This window comes from Chenopodium album, chromosome 5 (assembly GCF_948465745.1).
Source record: "Chenopodium album chromosome 5, dcCheAlbu1.1, whole genome shotgun sequence".
In the NCBI taxonomy this organism is placed as follows: domain Eukaryota; kingdom Viridiplantae; phylum Streptophyta; class Magnoliopsida; order Caryophyllales; family Amaranthaceae; genus Chenopodium; species Chenopodium album.
In genome coordinates, this window is record NC_137838.1 from 68191966 (window position 1) to 68213642 (window position 21677).

Below are 21677 nucleotides of genomic sequence, written 5' to 3' on the forward strand. Positions count from 1 at the left end.
TAGTTTGTTATAACATAGACATGCCAAATGCAATTTGATTTCTTCACATACAGCCACAATCCCATATGTAATGTCATACATTCTAATGCTTAGGACTATGTTTTCACATATTCATATTGTGTAAGATACATATAGTGCATGCATGATTGACTTATACCTTGGGGGAACTTGAGGTCTTCTTAACTCAATTGTATCATACCAAGTTCCATGCGCATCTTTTCAAATTTGTCCCTGCTCAAAGGCTTAGTAAGAATGTCAGCAATTTGATTTTCAGTTTCACGAAAATCCAACTTAATTAAGCCTTTTTCCACATTATCCTTAAGGAAATGATGCCTTATGTGAATATGTTTCACACGAGAATGATGAACTGGATCTTTTGAAATGCATATGGCACTAGTATTATCACAATAGATAGGAATGCAATTATATTTCATACCATAATCTCTTAGTTGTTGTTTTATCCAAAGTACTTGAGAACAACAGGCTGCAGCTGCCACATATTCAGCTTCAGCAGTTGACAAGGCCACTGTGTTCTGTTTTTTGGATCCCCAAGAAACTAGGCATGGCCCGAGAAACTGAACCATTCCTGAAGTACTCTTCCTATTCACCAAATCTCCTGCGTAGTCAGCATCTGCAAAACCTTTTAAATCAAAAGTATCACTTCTAGGATAGAAGAGACAAAGATGGTCAGTTCCTTTGAGATATCGTAGGATCCTTTTTACTGCTGTAAGATGTGACTCCTTAGGGTTAGATTGAAACCTTGCACATAAGCCAACACTAAATGCAATATCAGGTCTGCTAGTAGTTAAGTATAAAAGGGATCCAATCATACCTCTGTATTTGGTTTGATCTACACTAGTTCCTTGTAGATCTTCATCTAATCTTGTGCCTGTTCCCATTGGTGTATGATTGTTCTTTGCTTGGTCAAGGTTATATTTCTTCAATAGTTCCTTGACATACTTTTGTTGATGAATTGAAATACCTATTTATGTTTTTTTGATTTGTAGTCCAAGAAAGAAGTTGAGTTCCCCCACCATGCTCATCTCAAATTCACCACTCATTAGCCCAGCAAAGTACTTGCACAAATTTTCGTTAGTTGCTCCAAAAATAATATCATCAACATATATTTGAACAACTAGTAAATCAGTTCCTTCAGATTTTAAAAACAAAGTTTTATCTACTTTACCTCTTTTAAAATCATTTTGAAGAAGGAACTTAGAGAGCCTTTCATACCAAGCTCTAGGTGCTTGTTTCAGCCCATAAAGAGCTTTATCAAGCTTAAAGACATGATTAGGAAATTGGGGATTTTCAAAACCTGGAGGTTGTTCCACGAACACCTCTTCTTCAAGAAAACCATTTAAGAAAGCACACTTAACATCCATTTGATATAGTTTGAAACCCATAAAAGAGGCAAAAGCAATTAACATTCTAATAGCCTCTAATCTAGCAACAGGAGCAAAAGTTTCTTCAAAGTCAATACCTTCTTGCTGATTATAGCCCTTCACAACAAGTCTTGCCTTGTTTCTTACAATTGTTCCATATTCATCTAGCTTGTTCCTGAATACCCACTTGAGCCCTATAACCTTTTTGTGTTTGGGTTTCTCTTCAAGATGCCAGACCTTGTTCCTCTCAAACTCATTGAGTTCATCTTGCATGGAAATTATCCAGTCAGCATCCTTTAGTGCTTCTTCATGATTTCTTGGCTCAATAATGGATAGGAAGGCTTGAAAGGCACAGAAGTTCCTCATCTGTGATCTGGTCTGAGTTCCTCTACCAATATCACTTATAATAAGGTCTGTTGGATGAGAGCCTTGGTATTTGAATGGCTTTGGTTGAAACTCTCTGGCAGGAACTCCTATTTGAGGCACTTCTTCTTCAGTTTCTTCTACATTTTCGTCGTTGCCAGATTCTCCATGATCTTGTTCCTCCGGGGTTTCTTGATTAGGAACTTCAGCATTTTCTTGATGTTCTTGCTCAGGTTCCTCACTTACTTCCTTGGTTTCCTTGGAGGTTTCTTGCTCTTCTTCCCTGTCTCTAATCATACCAATTTCATAATCAATATTGTCTTGTTCCTGCACATTCATAAACATATTAGATTCATCAAATATCACATGAATTCTTTCTTCTACACACAATGTATTTTTATTGTAAACTCTGTAAGCTTTGCTATTTGATGCATAGCCAAAGAACACAACTTCATCACTTCTTTCATCAAATTTTCCTATGTTCCTTTTTCCATTATTATGAACAAAGCACCTGCATCCAAAAGCTCGAAAGTGAGAAATATTGGGTTTCCTACCCTTAAACAGTTCATAAGGAGTCTTATTGATGATTGGTCTTATCATAACTCTGTTAATAATATAACATGCAGTATTAATAACTTCAGCCCAGAAGTTCCTTGGAAGACCACTTGCTATGAGCATAGTTCTTGCCATGTCTTCTAGAGTCTTGTTCTTCCTTTCAACAACTTCATTCTGTTGAGGAGTTCTTGGGGTTGAAAAGTTATGATCCATGCCATTTTCTTTGCAAAAGTCATCGAATCTTGAATTCTCAAACTCAGTTCCATGATCTGATCGAATGTGGATAATTTGATTTCCACTTGACTTTTGTACTCTTTTGGAAAAGCACACAAATTCATCAAAAGTTTCATCTTTGCTAGACAGAAAAATCACCCAAGTAAATCTAGAAAAATCATCAATAATAACTAAAACATATTTCTTTCCACTTCTACTTTGAACACGCATGGGACCACACAAATCCATATGAATTAGCTCCAATGGCTTTGTGGTGCTGACCATGTTTTTGCTTTTGAAAGAAGACCTGACTTGCTTGCCTCTCACACATGCATCACAGATATTTTGTATGAGGAACTTGACTGAGGGAAGCCCTATAACCAAGTTCCTTGCTCTAAGTTTATCCATGAGTGAGAAGCTAGCATGTCCAAAACTTTTATGCCATAATAAAGGATCATCATTAATGGCACTCAAGCAGGTAAGGTTGTTCCTTGGAACAGAATTTAGATCCACAATGTATGCGTTCCCTTTTCTTGTTCCTTCAAGAACAACCCTTCATGTTTTATCATTAATGATGTTGCATGAATCAGAGGTAAAACTTACAGAGTTTCCTTTATCACAAAATTGTGATATGCTCAGCAAATTGTGCATCAAACCCTCGACCAACAGTACATTTTCTATTGAATGAGAACTGGACCTTCCTACTTTTCCTTTAGCAATTACTTCACCCTTTTTGTTGTCTCCAAAGGTCACAGTTCCTCCTGGATAGGCCTCTAGTGAGAGAAACTTTGATTTATCTCCTGTCATATGCTCTGAACAACCACTGTCGAGGTACCACGTGTTTTTCCCCCTCACTAGGACCTGCAAAAGAACTTATTGGTTAGATTCAGGAACCCGGGTTTCCTTGGACGTTGAAGCAATATCAGATTTCTTTACCCAAACTCGCCTAACATTCTTGCTAATAGACTGTTCCTTCTTGTTGCAAGTAGCAACAAGATGACCAGTTTTACCACAGAAGGTACATACTTTATAACTAGGCAGGTCTACATATTTTTTTCTTGCCCTTATGCTTAGAACGTATGAATCCTAGACCTTCAGTTCTTTTGGTTTGAGCATTCTCAATCCACTTAGGAATTCCAAACTGACTAATGCTTCTTTCTTTTCGAAGCTCCAGTTCCTTCTCCAATTTTGCCTTTTCAATTCTTAACTCGTCAAGATTATATTTTAATTTTTCAAAATCCTCATCAAATTTAGGCAAAGATTCAGAGGATGAACTTGGAGACACTTCAGCACTAGCAAGTTTATATTCACTACGTGAAAAAATGTATTTGGCACCGGTTCAAACCCGGCCTAAGGCACCGGTTTGAACCGGTGCCTATTTGGGGGGTGCCAAAAAGGGGTTTAAAAAGGCACCGGTTCAAACCGGTGCCAAAACTTGAAATTGGCACCGGTTAACCGGTGCCAAAACTAGATTTTAAAAAATGTGGAATTGTTTTTGGCACCGGTTAACCGGTGCCAAAAGTGCCGAATATTATAATTTTTTTTTTTTTTTTTTTTTTTTTAGAACAGCAAAAAATTAAAAATCTGACTTAAATTATTTAGAACATCAAAATATAGATTGAATTTCAATCAACATAATAAAAAATTGACAATATATAATCAAAACAATTTTACAATATAGATCAATACAGTAGTAGTTCAATTACAACAAGGAAAAAAAAATATCGAACAATTAATATAATTAAGCTTCCATCTTGCTCAATATAAAAAAAAAAATTCAAACGATTAATATAATTACAACATATAAAAAAATTACAATATAAATAAAAAAATAAACATAATATTCTTGCTTCTTCCATTTAAGATCTAACTCAAGATACCTGCACCAATTAAAGCAAAAAAAAAAAACGATTAACCCAGAACATCATTTAAAAAATAAAATCCAGAAAAAATAAAAAATAAAAAATAAAATCGAATAAAATAAATATAAAAAATAAAATCGAATAAAATAAAAAAAAAATCGAAAAATAAAAAAGAAAATCAGTTGGTAAGAAAAAAAAAACCCAGAACATCATTTAAAAACCAAAATTGAACCCAGAAATTAAAAACCAAAATCGAAAATCTGAAAAAAAAAATAAAAAAAAAACTCAGAAAATAAAAAAATTTCGAATTTAAATCGAAAATTAAAAAAGAAAATCCCAAAACAAACCCAGAACAAATCTTGCATCTTTAACGGATCTAAATCAAGTAAAAAAAAATCAACAAACCCAAAAACGCATGCATTAACCCAGAAATCGAAAAACAAATCAAAATAAAAAAAAAACAATCGAAATCGAAAAAAAAAAACCCAGAAATAGAAAAAAAAACAAAAACGAAATCAAAAAAATTAACCCAGAAAAATTCACAAATCGAAAACACCCAGAAATCGAAATAGTTGAACTCGGAAAAAAATTGAAATCGAAAGAAAAATAAAAAACCCAGAAAAAAAAAAAATAAAAACGTAACAAAAAACCGAGAAATCGCTGAAAAAAAAAATCAAAATCAATTGAAAGAAGAGTTTGAAATTAAGAAAATCAAAATCGAAAAACAAACTATTAAATTCGATTGAAAAACCTCAAAATCGATTGAAAAACCTCAAAATCCGTGTTGCATGTTGTTGTCTTCGAATTTTTTAGTGGTTTTCGAGTGATGATAGAAAGGAGGAAGAGATCCAGAAAGATAAATGAAGGAGAGGAGAGGAGAACGGCGACGTGAAAGAGGAGAGGAGAGGAGAGAGAAAGAGGAGGAGGAGGAGAGAGAAAGAGGAGAGGAGGCCGAATGAAATATTTAGGGTTTGGGGTAGATATAAGGGCGGTTTTTTTTTAATATGTAAATGAACCGGTTCGTAAAGGCACCGGTTCAAACCGGTGCCCTTTTTATTATTGGCACCGGTTTGGGCTGAACCGGTGCCTTTTCCATTTGTTTAAAAACCCGCCCAATATTGGGCCGATTTTTGGCACCGGTTTGGCCTGAACCGGTGCCATATGGGGGGTGCCTAATGCTATTTTTCTACTAGTGATTGAGTCAGTTCTACATTAACCATGATATTTTCAAACTTGAGTTTCTCATTCATTTCTTTTAAGAGAAGATTCTTGTCAAAAAGTTCAAAAAATTTACTCTGAACATCAGTTCGTTGATTCTCAATCCACGTACTGTGTTCCTTGCAGACTTTGAGAGCTCTTTAACATTCACCTAGACGAATACTAGTGTGAGTCCAGTCATCTTCCAATTCAAACACTAAATCAATGAGAGCATCTTTAGTATAAGTCTTAAGCACATTTGGATCAAGGAATACCTCTTTAGCAAGCTCATCATTGTAAGCCTTTTCATCACGTTTGGCCATCAGACACAGATGAGTTATTTCTTCTTCAGGTTGTTCCTCTTCATTCTCACTTTCAGAATCTCCCCATGCAGCAATCACAGCCTTCCTAATGTCTGTTTTGTTGAAAGGAGTTTTGTTATAGTTGCTCTTAACTTGTTCCTTTGCCTTCCCTTTACCTTTCTCTGTATCCCAAAGTGGACACTCACGAATAAAGTGTTCTAGAGATCCACATTTGTGACAACCTGAGTCAGCTTTTGAAGTAGAGGGTTTCTTGGTGAAGTTCCTTGACTTGTTGTTTCAGTTGAACATTCTTTTGAACCTTCTCACCAGCATAGCAGCCTCTTCTTCATCGACTTCAGAGTCTTCTTGATCTCCAGCTTTGAGAGCCAAGCCTTTTCCACGGTTTCCTTCACTGTTGCTTGTTCCTAGGTGCAACTCATGAGTCATGAGGGAACCAGCTAGTTACTCAATATTGAACTTTGTGAAGTCCTTTGTTTCTTGTAAGGTTGTTACCTTGGCTCTCCATCTCTCATCTTGAGGGAGACTTCTTAGAACTTTTCTGACCTGCTCATCAATAGGGATTTGCTTTCTAAGAGAAACAAGCTCATTAATAATGTTAGTAAATCTAGTTAACATTTCCTGGATTGATTCTTTTGGTTGCATTTCAAACCGTTCATACTTTGACATAAGCAAGTCAATTTTAGAGCGTTTTACTTCGTTAGTTCCTTCATGAGTAACTTGAAGTAAATCCCAAATTTCTTTAGCATTTTTACAACCCATAACACGGTTGTGTTCATGGGGTCCAAGACCACAATGAAGTAATTTAACGGCAAGTGCATTAATTTCCATTTTCTCAAAATCTTCCTTATCAAATTCAGACATGGGTTTAGGTACTACCTCATTTTCACCAGTAGTTTTGGTAATTTCGAAATCACCAACTTCGATCACTCTCCACACCTGGTAGTTGTCGGCTTTGATAAAAATCTCCATCCTGTTCTTCCAATAGGTGTAGAATTTCCCATTGAACATAGGAGGACACTGCGTAGAGTAACCTTCTTCCAGTTTCTCATGATTGTTCATCTTGATTCCAGGAACTTAACTCGTCAGGGTTTCCTGATTTCTTCGAGGAACTAGCTCTGATACCAATTGTTGACTCGAATGAACAATACAAGAGGGGGGGTGAATTGTATTGTGGAGGAACTGGGGTAATTTTTGCGGAATTCTTAAAGAAACTTAAACAAAAACTTTAAAGTGCAAGAGAGATTTTACGTGGAAAACTTCTTGGCCCTAATCAAGAAGAAAAACCACGACCACAAGGGATTTTAAACTCAACTCTTAATAATAATAGGGCAAACAACCTATTACAAATTAAGACTCTAAACTCAAGTTCCTCAACAAACTTAAGTTCCCCCTCAACTGATCCCTCAATCAGTTAAGCTCTCGAATCTCTCTCTTTCTCCTTGCTTCACTCAAAGCAATTACACACTCTAGAGTTTACCCAAACTCTACCCCAATACAACTCAAGATAAAACTCCTAAGATGCTAAGTACAAAGACACTCAAGAACTTAAGTTGATTTTTTACTCTTTTAGAAAAGCTAAGAATTGTAATGCTCAAGTGTACTTTTCAAAACAGAAAACTAATCCTATTTATACAGGAGGAAAGCAGTTTAAAACCTTACGTTTTCCTTAGCTCCCACTATACCACAACTTCCATGAAATAAGGAAGTGCAGTTCGTGGATGCTTGGGCAGCAAGCTGAAGCGCACAGTAAGGAAGTGGTTCCTATATTTTCTCAACCTCCTTTACCAAGTAAAAGCCGTTTTAAAAAATAGTTTTACCAAGTCAGATTTTCCAAAATGTTAGGATAAAATCAGAACAGAAAATCTTTTAATAAATAAGATATTTTTACTTAAAAGATATTTTTCCGAAATAAAATTAAATCTTTGTTAAAGAAAGGAAAAATAAAATCTTTATAATCTGAAATTAAATCCACTTAAATCCTATCAATTAACAATGTACTTAACATATATACAAGAAGCCTAAAATAAATAATAAAGATACAATAGACTCCTTGGAACACAGTGAAGCTTCGACTCTGGAGCTTCAGTTCCTCACTCAAGGAACTTGGCTTCTGATTGTCTTCTATGCTTGTCCATAGCTCATCCTTTAGACTTGTTCCATGCTCCATTCTAACTCTAGAACTTCGTTGCATATAAAGCCTGTCAATACATCAAAGCTAATAGACAAAAGTTAAAGCCCCTATGGGTTTGCTTAGGTTCCTTGAGTCATCTTCAAAACTTAAGATCAACAATAACTAAAGAACTAATTAAAACAATTAAATCAAAACAATATGACAAATCAATGCTAAAAACATCCAAGATCAAGCATCACCACGAATACAATTAATGCATTAGTCGTTCTACCACTAACATATAATTCAATTGATTAATGAGGAAAAGTAATCCATGAATAATACCAATGGTCTCTCCCAAAATATCAATGGCTTCTCTAATCACAATTAAGCCTACTTTTGTGGAATCATGTAAATTAAAGACCTTAAGCACATTACTCTGACTTCCTAATCATCCATTCAACTACTCCCGTGATGAACTTCAAACCCTTAATTGATTTATTCAAATCCGTCAAAACCCAACTCTCGTTGCGATTAAAACAAAAGATTAATAACAATACCAATTGTCCCTAATCTAGTATTGACATAACATAATCAATTAAGCATATCAATTACAATTATTATTAGAGAATTTAAAGAATTAATTCATGCATTAATCATATTCGAGTTCCGCTAGATCTTGGTATAAAGAAAATACTCACGCATATTAATAGAAGCAAAAACAATATTCAATGAAGAAAACATGATTAATAAGCAATTAAAAGTAAAAGAAGAAATAAAGATAAATACCAATTGCTTGAATGAAGAAAAGTACCCATTGTTGATGAACAAAGATCAAAATTTGAAAGTGCAATTTAATCTAGATCTAGAGAGAATATTAGGGTTCTAATGAATGTTTTTTTAAAAGCTGGAAAATAATAACTCCCTTTTTAAATTGGGGTTTACAATGGGTATTTATAACCCCTAATATAAGAAAACCCGAAAAAAATAGGAAAACGCGGTCTTCGACACTCCGCCCGGTCTGACCGGGCAAGGTTGCCCGGTCGGGCGCGAGAAGCAAAATTGACCTTACGCCTTCAAAAAATCCTTCATATGCAGCACTTTTGTCCGCCCGGTCTGCCAGGGCAATGCTACCCGGTCTGGGCGGATAGAGATCATACTCTTCATACTTCCTCTCTCGTGACTTCTTTTATTTCCTTCTTCGCCCTGGCTGCCAGGGCAATGTTGCCCTCCAGGGCGGACACGGGAAAAATTCTTCTCCATCTTAATAAGCTCTCATGGCTATCCAAAACAAGTCCAAATTATCCGAAAATCTTCATGTGCCTACAAAATCAGTTAAATAGACCAAGCCACACTAGAGAAGAGAATATTAGCGAGAAGTATCTCCGTAGAGCTCAAAAACCATACGAAACTAGCTATAAAATGAGGGTAAAATATGGTGTAGAACGTGTACATCAGTTAACCTTCAGAAATGCATATGTTAAGTTCATATGCATTCAAAAAATGAACCAATGCATATTTTCATATTTTGAATGTGTATGTTCATTTTGTGAAATGCATATATTCATATTCTCAATGCATATGTTCATTTTTTGAATGCGTATGTTTATTTTTTAAAATGCATATTTTCATCGCATATGTTCATATTTTTAATACTTATAATGCGTATGTGTCATAATCATTTTATTTATTATTCCTTCAATTTTATTATGTTCATAATAAAGGACGTAAATTCAACTCATATGAATGACATGTTCACGAACCTAATCAAATTAATCAAAATTCATTTCAAAATTACTACATAATAACTCGAAATTCATACATAGATCAAATGGATAGTTTTTAAACAAAATACAATTACAATTGAATATAATAGTTACAAATTAACAAAACAAAACACTAACTTGCATTAACGATCTCTTTGGGAATAACAACTAATTCCATAGTAAGCAACAAAATCAATCAAAAAAAGTGAAACAAAAGAGAAAACTAAAGAAAACATAAGAGAGAGAAATTGAAGAACGAAAGAGGAAAAACAAAAGAGAAATTTTTTTTGATCAAAACTATACTCAAAATTTTGATAAAATTTTGGTTAAAATTAAAAAGTGAAGAGGGAGAAGATGAAAAAAGATACAAAAAATTTAAGAAAGGAAAGAACACAGGAAGAACGTAAGCTAAAATATGAAGAAAAACAAGTTGGGTTGCATTTCATACTATATAGTTGTGTTTTAAGGCTGTTGCAACTATTATAGCCGCACAGCATGCAACCAAGAATATGCTAGTTATGTCACTTTCACTCAAACTTTGTCTTGGGTTTCATGGCTATTTGGGGTGTAGAGAGAGCTATAACGGATAATAGCACAGGGGAATAGAGTGAACTTGGTTTTAGGTGTAAGTGTGTAACTCTCAAGAATTTAACTAAAATTTTATGTGTATGTTGAATTTGGTTAAATTAAGTCATGAAGTGTCTGTTTGGTAGACATCAAAATGCAAGGAAAGTGAAAATTCTAAAGAGGTTTAAAAATATATAAATTTGTTTAATTAAAAAAATATATAAAATGTTATTGGTACATTTTTACAAAGTTTTACTTTCAACGAATGGGAGATTGCTTACAAAGGTTTACCAACGTAGCTGAAATGTCTCACGACAAGTTTTGATAGGAAAAATAAATTTTAATGAAATTCAAATTTAATATGTTTTAATTTCAGGTAGTTTCAAATAAAAACTTAAATTATATTGGTAAATTTTAAAAATTTTCATTAGGTGTGATTATTGTTATGACAAAGTAGACATTGTTGATATTGATTTGTGTGGAACAATGGTCAATGAAATTGATATGTCCATTTTATATAGTAATTTACCCCCGTCCCTTGGTCATAATTAGTAGTGTTTTTGGCTCTTTCGAGCCACTTTTATTACTAATTGATGTTTTCTAGTGTTTTCGTAGTCTTTGTTGAGTTTTGTAGGGCATTGCACCTTTGGAGCATTTTTTCGGGTTTTTCATAGAGCGACTACGAGAATTAGAAGAGCACGACCATCTTTGAAGCCCAAGGCCGGTTAGAATCATTGAGCCGGTGATTAAGGGCTCGGTAATCGGGATACCGAGGTATTTGGACCGAGTATTCAAGACCCGAAGAGGAAATCCGGATTGGGCCGAGGAATCAAGCCCAATCGAAGTCCAAGCCTCGAAGAGAAGCAAGGGCACGATCGGGCGCGGCGTGCAATGTTGGTGCGTGGCCTAAGGCGCGCCCGATCGTGCGAGCATCTAGCTCGATCGGGCGTTGCTGCTGAGAAGAGGCGCAAGGAAAAAGGCGCGCCCGATCGGACGGCCTCTAGCCCGATCGGGCGCGTGTTTTTCTTAGACCTGATTAGATTAGTTTTAATTTTTGTTTTGAGGAATGTTTTAGTACGAATTATGTACGAAATTTTGGATTACCTTCTTTTTTAGATTTTCTCTCTCTACTTAGGATATTTCTCTCTCTTAAATTCTCTCTCAACTTTTGTTCTTAATTACTTCCATTAATCCAGATTTCCTTTGGTAACAATTTCTTCTCCTTTAATTTCAGCTATTTCATTTACTTCATTGATTATGTTTTGTTTTATTTATTTGATTAGTTTAGTTATGATTATGTCTGAGTAGTTTAATTCTAGGGTTTATGGGGATCCATAATTAATATGAAGGGACAATTTGTTATTATTGATTATTGATATTGCATGATAATTTCTTATTGACTTGTTTTAATTCTTTGCAATTAGATCATGAATCGAGCAGATGTAATTTGATTGTGAATGTTTAGCAATATTGAATTGATGAATCGAGCAGATGTTAATTTAATATTAAAGGCTATTTTTAATAGGAACATAGATCTAGTAAATTGCGAGAGCCTGTTAGATCTATGTTGATTAATAAATTGCGAGAGCCTGTTGATCATGTTATTTGTGCAATGTTGATTATTAGTTATTATGTTTTATCCCGGAATATTAATTATTGGTGAACCTGTGACCTTAGGCCTTCTTATTATTGTTTTTCTCTTTAAACTTATTCTTCGTAGTATAGAATTTATTCCCAAAAATATTGGTTACTTAGATAATTTAGATTATAATAATTAATTAGGAGTAAAAAGACTTGTTTCCCTGTGTAGTTCGACCCTACTTCCCTATCAACTTTAGTTTGAGGACTTAGGTATTTACTTTTTATTAGGGGATACGACTTCACCCTGTGAGAAATAAATAAGAGTTGAAATAAACAAGTCAATGAAAACATACAAGGATTTACATGGTTTGGTCACTACACATACTATACAAGTGGGGATTCCTTCCATAGATTTTCTTCACTTTAATGGAGGAAACAAGCGAAATATACAAGAAATCTTCTAATGGATTAACTAACCAAAAATTCATTTAATATACCACTTTATCTTTAAATAATAGTTACACTTTACCTTACTTGGCAAAGTTTATAGAAATATATTGAATATATATACCACTTATACTAACATCCAAATATTATCATAAAGGCAAAAAAATGTGTATCTCCAAATCAAAATGATTGAAATACATATCATATTAGTATATCACTAGTTTAGATCCCGTGCATGCACGGGTAATACAAATTTATTTTTTTACTTAATTCAATGACTATTATGATTAAACTTTAATGAATCCAATTGACACATAAGTATGTCTCGCATTTTTTAATTTATATTGACATTTACTTTATAAGAATTTGTTTGTATAAAAATTTTATTTATTAAAGTGATATTAGTTTATACATTTTCCTTTCTTTTGAATTTTATTTTTTCCAAATTTAGATTTGTTTTAATATAAAAAAGGTAGATTTGTTTTAATAGCTAATGAAATACCATGTACATATCTTGATTTATTTATTAAATAAAAAAGGTATTATTAGAATCTTCCATAAAAATAATAATCTAAGATACAATAAGATTTAGTAACAATATTATAATAAAAAATAGAAATTTGGAAAGAAAAATAGGCGGGAATTTTTTTAACCACATAATAACATATGTCATTTAAGATTCGCCTTTAGTATAGGTTATTGATTGCTATTTGATGTGGGTTGCGTATTGGGTTGAAGTATTACTTAAGATTTTTTTTATAGCCCAGCCAATTTCCCTATTCTAGTCCATTTACTTTTATATTTCAGCCCCCCCCCCCCCCCCTTTTTTTATATTATTATTATTATTATTTAGCCTTTATTCCTTTAGCCAAATATTTATTTTATCCCATTTTAATTCAAGCTCAATTGGATTATTATTGGAGTCCAATAATGGACCAAATTTTAACTAATCCAGAGTTCCAACAGACATAAATTCATCAAAAATCGATTAACAACCCAAATTAAATTTGTTGTGAAATATTAGAGTGATGCGCGACACATATTGTCATTCTTGACATGCCTTAAATTGTGCGTCACACATTGTGATTTGTGACTCGCATCATGACAATGCGCCACACATTATTGTAGTGTGTCACGCTGCACTTTCAGTCTATCAATTCCAATTAGACTCGTATTCCTCCGAAATTTTATCCCAAAAAATTCCATATTTTAGCCGCAAACCAATTTAGATTCTATTTTCTTACGTGACTTGGCCCCCCTGTAGTGATATGTGTCACACATCACTAAACTGAACCATGTCGCTTTCCCCGAGTGTCACACATCACTTCAAAAATTTCTATCGTTTCTCAAATTCAAGTCTACATGTACCCGAGTATTTTCTGAGCTCTGGACATTGATTCTCTCTTTCATACGAGCACGATATCGAGCACTTACTGTTCTTAATCGTTTACAATTCCTCCCTCGAGCATTTCAAGTCATCCATATACGATACTCGAAGTTCCATCTATCTTTAGAATACAACGTGAAAGATGTAATTTCTGAGGGTGATTAATCCTTAAACTTTATTTGATTAATTTATTGAAGTTTACTCATGATTCCTTTATAATGTAATTGCAAGGTTTTGCAATCCTTGTTTAATTAGTTTACATGTAAGATCCTTGCTAATATCATATTTAAGTTTATATTAATCTTAGGCGTATATTAATCTTATTAGTAACCTGATTAAGCTTTTTATTAACATGGTCTAGTATCATGTTTAGGATTTTTTATAATTTCTTGTATATTGCTAAGTCAATGTTGCTTTTAAAATTAAGTTATTGGTATGCATGCTTTTATTATTTAAAACAAATTAATAAATTATTGTTTGCATGTCTAGTTTAAAACAACTTAGCATAATCTAGTTTGAAACAAATTAAATTATTGTTATTTTGCATGTCTTTCTAAATAACAAAATTTTTTAAGCCCTAATATTGTACTTAGAATTGTATTTAGCTAATGGGCTAATTTATGAGGTCTAATCTCTTCTCTTAGGGTGTATAAATATATTGTGCATAAGCTAATGCAACACACAAAAATTATTCTCTCAAATTTGCCATGGTATCAGAGCCACTAGTACTCTAAACCTAAAACACTAAATTTTTTAAAATACGGGTGTAGGCCGCACCCGCAACTAAGAGAGAGAGTCAACTTTACAAGTCTATAGGAGTTTCTATCTCAAAATCATATGACAATAGGAAAAGTAGCTCTTTAGGCTTATAAATTGATTAACTTTCTCTTCTTCAACCAATGTAAGACACTTACATGTGGTGATACTTGAAAGCTCTATTCTTCAACAAAATTATATACTCTCTTTGTTTCTTTATCATCTTTTGTGATTTACATGTTGGAAAAATATAGTTATGTGTGATCTTGTTAAATTCGTCTAAAAATATACTTTCTTAGGGTTTGTTCTGATTGACTAAACTGAGCTGAACTGAATATTTTATGAGAGAAGGAAATTAAGATAAGAATTGAAATGAACTGAATTAAAATGAACTTATTGTAGCTGAACTGAATTGAACTAAACTGAAGAGAACAAGCCCTTAGTATCATTTTTTTTTTTAAAAAAAAATAATTTTTACTAGAATACAACTTAGGGCTTGTTCTATTCAGCTTACTTTCAGTTTAGTTCAGTTCAGCTCCAATCAGTTCAGCTCCAATCAGTTCAGCTCCAATCTGTTCAGTTTAATTCCTAATTTCCTTCTCTCATAAACAGTTCATTTAAGCTATATTTAATTCAGTTTAGCCCCAATCAGTTCAGCTCAGTTGTTTTCAGTAAATTGGAACAGTCCCTTAAGATATTTAAGTTATAAAATATGCATTGACAAACGTAAAATCCCCAACATTGTGATAAAAAAGGGAGAAATTATGTCGCAATAAGAACCAAGTATAGGCCCATGTAAACGAAATTGTCTTCATGATTCATTTCTGCATGAGCAAACTCAAATCCCCCTTGATGCTCGTGATTGTATGGAACTAGCAGTCTCATGGATTAAGAATATGGTGTAACTTAAATGGATCAAATCGTTGTTGACTTTACCTTTTCTTGTTCATGGTTGTCTTTATTGATCTATGAGTGGTTAACAAGTTCTATAAGAGACTTGTGAGGGGGCTCCCTATTTTAGGCCTGTTCTCTTCACCTTAATTTCAATTCAGTTCAGTTCAGTTCAGCTCCAATCAATTCAGTTTCTAATTTCCTTTTCTCATAAACAATTCAGTTTTGTTTAGTTCAGCTTTAATCAGTCTAATTCAATTCATTTCAGCTCCAATCAGTTCAGTTCATTACAGCTCAGTAAATCAGAACAAGCCCTTTATCCCTTGTTTCTAATCGTTATTATGTCAAATTCACCACTTCATGGGGTTACCAAGTACATTGACACGTGATAAAGTAAGCTGACTCATATAACATCTACAATTACGTCTCATTCTAGTTTTGTGAGTATTTAATTCTAAGAAGATAATTAAGATATTAATGATTAAAGAAGTATGTACAACCTTAATAAAAAAAATGTCAAAATGTCACCATTATTTCAAAGAGAATTGATAAAAGCTTATTACAAGTTCCTTAGAGCATTCCCATCAGTGAGGAGAATTTTGCTCATGAGCAAAATTGATGAGCAAAATTGCAATATTTGCTTCCCCACCAATGAGCAAATCAAAATATGCTCATGAGCATAATGAAATTTGCTCATCCTATGAGCAAAAATGAAAGTGAATAGTGAAATGGTGGGGCCCAGCAATAGTACTAACCGGCTTTTTTTTTTTGCTTTTGACACCCTCAAAACGACGAGTTTTGGGGTTTGGTCTGAAGAAATGACCCCCAAAGCGACGCGTTTTGATGGCAGCCAAGCAAAAAAAATTTAAATGCAACTGCTGACAGGGGCGCGTCAGTCCAGCGAATGGGAAGCTGACACGCGTCCCTGTCAGCTTGTTCCTCCAATCAAAAAATTCAACCGTTTAGCAACGGTAATTAAATTAAAACGGTAATTTGGCCGTTTTATAATTATTAAAAAAAAAAAAAAATTCACCAACGGTTATATTTTTTTTTGCTCTACAAATAGAGATCCATTTTGACATATTTTGGTATAATTTCAAAAATCACAAAAACACTAAATATTACACTTAATCCCATTTCTAGTGAGATTTATGTTATAATTTCTAATATAAAGTTGAGAAAGGTTTTTTTTTTTTTTTTGGTTTATTATTTTTTTTTAATTACTGTTTTTAGTACTTTAATATTTTTTCAAAACGTTATTAATGATATTTTAAGTAGCAATATTTTTTTTAAGTTTAAAAAATCCAAAAAACTCTTTATTATTTTTACTCCCAAGTTTAGTTAGATTAAATTTTCATTCTCTAATACTCTTTATTTTTTAGTATAACTACTTTTTTTCTCAACAAAAAAAAAAAATTATTTAATTACTTTTTGTACCACTCAGAAATTATTTAAAACGTTATTAACGTTATTTTATTTTAATTTAGGTGTGCCTCTTAAGTATATATTGTTGTTTTTAATTTATTATACAATATAATGGATCCAAACAACCCTAATTACAATCAACTTGCTCAACATTTTTCTGATTTAGGTGATGATTTCATTAGTAGTCCAAATTTTCAATTATTCCTAGAAAGATTAGGCAACCCTTCTTCTCAAAATTCCGTTCATCAACCAACACCTCCACAAATTCCCAACAATGAAAACACTTTTTTTGAGCAACAAACTCCTCCCGTTACCGAAGGGAGCAACTCTGAGTACGATGTCAGCCAAGAAGAAGCTGTTCCGGAGACACCACAGTACCCTCCACCACCTTCAAGGATTCCGGCCAATCAACCACTTGCCAAAGCGAGTCGCATTTGGTCGGTTGCTGAGGATGAAGCTCTAATTGGGTTCTACCTAGAACTAAGTGATGATGCGCTTCGTGGTACGAGCCAAAAGGCATCCGAACTATGGCGAAAAGTTCATGCAGCTTACTGTACACTACAAGCTGAGAAACCGCATATTCTCCCGCCAAGACCTATGAAGAGTTTGGAGACACATTGGAGAAGAATGGCAGCTGATTTGCTACAGTGGACTAATTGCTATGACGAGGCGGGCAAACTCCCTGAAAGCGGAAGTGGTTACAACGAAGCCGATCGAATTAAACACGCCTCCAAGTTGTTTTATATCTCCTCTAATCCACAACATAATTTTGCATTTCCACATGGAGTGGAAATGGTTAATAAAGATCCGAAGTGGAGGACTAAACTAAGATGGGGTCTGTCAAAAGAGGAAAGAAAGGGTTGCGGTGCCGATGATGAGGAAGATAGCAGTGGAAGTGGGAAAAGGTCTAGGGGGGAGAGTGAGAATGAAATCCGTACTGATGGATTTATGTCCGGAGGATTACCACGACCAGACGGTGTCAAAAAAACGAAGGCTAAGCGTAAGGGCAAAGCAGTTGCTTCCGAAAGTGCAATATTGAGCATTAGTGAGCAGATAAAGGCGTGTACTGAGGTTAGAGAAAGGGAGGTGAATTTACGACAACAACGGTTGGAACTTGATCGAGAAAAGGAGAAGAGGAAGCAAAAACAAGTTGAATTAGCAGAGAAGAAGATGAATTTTGATATGCTTCAATCACTTTTAGCAAGGACAACACCACTCACTCCAGCTGAAGAGGCCCACAAGGACGAATTACTTCAATTAGTCTACGGTAGAAATTGACTGTATTTCCTTAATGAGTTTATTTTTAATTAGTTGTTCTTTATTTTGTTCAATTTTAATTAGTACTATTTTGAGGTTAGCTTTCTTTACTTAGTTAATCTTTAATTAGTTTAATTTTTATGAGTTGTATTCATGTCCCTTGTCTTATTAGACATTGAGTTATAATATGTCTTCCATGTCAGTTGTATAATTGTATTTTGAATAGTCAAGATTCTTTTCTGTCTTCCTCAAAAAAAAAAAAAAAAGGATTCTTCTCTGTCTTACTATCTTAAGTGTCATTGAATTGTCAATCATGTTTCATCACTCATTGAATTGTCAATCATGTTTCATCAGTCATGGAATTGTCATTCATATTTTGGACTTGTCATTGAGTTTTCATGCTTATAAATGATAGTGATACCATCTTACGCAAATATAATCAAACTCCTCAAAAAATATTCCAAACACTCAAGTAACCAGCAAACACAATGTTTTCCATTAGCTCAACCTCCAGCTCGTCTGATTCTGATCAATACGTTGAATTTGATCATTTAGTTGACGAATTTGTCACAACCCATCTACCAACTTTGTTGTATAACAACCAAACACAACCCCAACCCGTATCCGATGTTGAATGTGTTCCAGAGCGTAGAGGGGATACAGATAGAAGAGATAGGGAAAAGGGGCATGTTCAATTATTTAATGATTACTTTGCAAGTAATCCAGTTTATAGCGACAAACAATTCCGGCGTAGATTTCGAATGCAACGACCTTTGTTTTGTAGGATTATGAACAAGGTGGTTGAGGGGGATCAATTCTTCCAGCAGCGTAGGAATGTAGCTGGAAGGCTTGGTTTATCACCGTTGCAGAAATGCACCGCTGCGATTAGAATGTTGGCGTACGGTACCTGTCCAGATGCGGTGGATGAGTATCTGCGCATTGGCGAAACTACCTCCAGATTGGCTTTGCAACATTTTTGTCAAGGGGTTATTACACATTTTGAAGCTGAATATCTCAGAAGTCCCACCGACGAAGATTTAAGGAGAATCTTGCATCAAAATGAAATGCGAGGTTTTCCCAGTATGATAGTTAGCATTGACTGCATGCATTGGGAGTGGAAGAATTGTCCTATGGCTTGGAAAGCGCAATACGCAGGCCGTAATAAAAATGCAACCCTCATTCTGGAGGCCGTTGCAGATCAAGATTTATGGATTTGGCATGCATTCTTTGGGATCCCGGGATCTTGTAATGATCTTAATGTCCTTTACCGATCTCCGGTCTTTGATGATGTTCTTCATGGTCGGGCACCTCCAATTCATTTCACCGTGAACGACCATGAGTACAACTTGGACTATTACTTAGCAGATGGCATTTACCCAAAATGGGCTACTTTTATTCAGGTATAACACTTCCACAACTTCAAAAGGATAAATTATTTGCTGATAAACAAGCTGCAGCTCGGAAGGACGTTGAACGGGCTTTTGGGGTTTTACAGGCTAGGTTTGCCGTTCTACGACAACCCTCCCTTGCGTTTAACGAAGACATATTGTGTGACATAATGAAAGCTTGTATCATTATGCACAACATGATTGTCGAAGATGAACGACACAACTATGCTCGGGCCGAAGTTTTAAGAAGGTACTATGAACAAGATCGCCCGCAAATTACAAGACCCACTACAAGTGCTACAGTTAACAACAACGAGCCTTTTGAATTCAATGTTGGCCGACCGCCAAACGTTGATTTCGACACGTACGTCCACAGAAGAATGTCACTACGTGATAGAGACACTCATGTTCAATTAAAAGCGGATTTAGTGGAACACATTTGGCAAAAATATGGTTCTATTAATGAGTAAAAAAAATAAATTTGTCGTAAGATTACAATTTAATAGAGTATTAATTGTACGTTTAAAATCTAGGTTCGTTATTGGTTTGTAGTATTAAATGTATTCGTACGCTAATTAAATTTTATGTTGTATTACATTTATAATTAATTAGCGATTAAATTTCAATATTATGAATGAAAATTTAATAATTGTATTAAATTAAATAAAAGTATAATTGTAATTAGTACCCATAAATATTCATTTAACCAAAACATAATAAATATTAATAGGGTGATGTGTAAGAGAGAGAGATATTGGTGGGGTATGTGAAAAAGTAGGAGAGAGATTGATGAGCATTTTTTTTTTTGCTCACTAGTGGGATAAATTTTGCTCACTAAAAATGCTCATGAGCAAATTTAGTTGGGAAGAGAGAGAAAGTGGGTAGAGAGAGAATGAGGAGAATTTTTTTTGCTCACTAGTGAGGATGCTCTTATATGTGCTCTAACTCTTATGTACGTTTTCTTTTAGGCAATATGTACTTAGACGTTCACATTTTATAATAGTACGGAGTAGTTCGTTAGTAAAGTACACAAGTCTTAAGTCTCAACTCTTAACCCACATACTAAGCCAATAAATAAACAAAATTAAAAATGGTACTCCGTAATCTCCCACATAATCACATGATGTGCATTTAAATTTGGTGGCCATGCTTGCTTTTTTTGTCACATTTTAAGGTGTTTCCAGGATGTTTACTCGAATAACTCGATCCATTCTGCTGTCGGTGTGCCCATCTTGAATAGGTTCTTAGGACTTGCTAAGATTCTATTTAATCCCTCCTAAAAAAAATACAGTATGACCCTGTTTGATTCACCTTAAAAAAATAATATTAAGTAAAAATAATTTCAGTTCAGTAAAAATAAGTTCAGTTCAGTAAAATTAATTTCAGTTCAGTAAAAATAATTTCAGTTCAGTAAAATTCAGTTTTATTAAAGAAGAATTATAATAGAAAATCAGTAAAAATAATTTAAGTTCAGTAAAAATAATTTCAGTTCAGTAAAATTAAGTTCAGTTCAGTAAAAATAAGTTCAGTTCAGTAAAAATAATTTCATTTCAGCAAAATTAAGGTGAATCAAACAGGGCCTAAGTGTTACATTTGTCAGATGTGGCCGTGTTTTAATAAGTGTTACACTTTCTTTTTTTGTTGAAAAACTTACATTTTAATATTATATATTTCTCCTTTTAGGGTCCTCATTCGAACCCATTGCTACTAATTTAAAAAAAAAATAAAATTATTTCCTCTTATGCTCATTACTTTTCAATAAACAATTTACCCCACTTTATTTCTTTTACAATTTTTTAATACTGAAACTACCCTACTTACCTTTTATTTTATTTAAGTCAATCAAATCTTATAAAACTATATGATGAAGTCAATCAAATCTTATAAAACTATATGATGATCAAAGTTTAACACTTACTCCATATTAAAATACAAAGGGAGTAAAGATTTTATACAGATATTTCAAGTTATTAGTAATAATACAAGGGTAATGATATATATAGCCGTTAAGGCTATATATAAATATTAAATATAATTCTTAAAATGAAATTAAGTTAAATTCATAACAAAATCACGCAAAGATCATTATTATTAATGTTAATTTATCCTTCATATTTTCTTTTTAGCTTCTTATACATAACCCTTAGGAGCTTAGAGGTATATTTATCATTTTCCTTATATAAACAAAATATATACCAGTAGAATTT

The 21677-nt window shown here is 33.7% G+C and overlaps 1 protein-coding gene across 1 annotated transcript; it reads left to right on the plus strand.

Annotated features, from left to right (window-relative positions):
* Positions 1-18570: 18570 nt before the first annotated feature.
* Positions 18571-19488, plus strand: LOC145633058 (uncharacterized). Its single transcript, XM_081685360.1, has one exon. It carries the CDS (start codon positions 18571-18573, stop codon positions 19486-19488), a length of 918 nt encoding a protein of 305 aa, XP_081541486.1.
* Positions 19489-21677: the final 2189 nt, after the last annotated feature.

What these genes read in the sequence shown, in the direction of transcription:
- LOC145633058 (XM_081685360.1), top strand. Translation starts at nt 18,571, where the DNA reads ATGTTTTCCATTAGCTCAACCTCCAGCTCGTCTGATTCTGATCAATAC.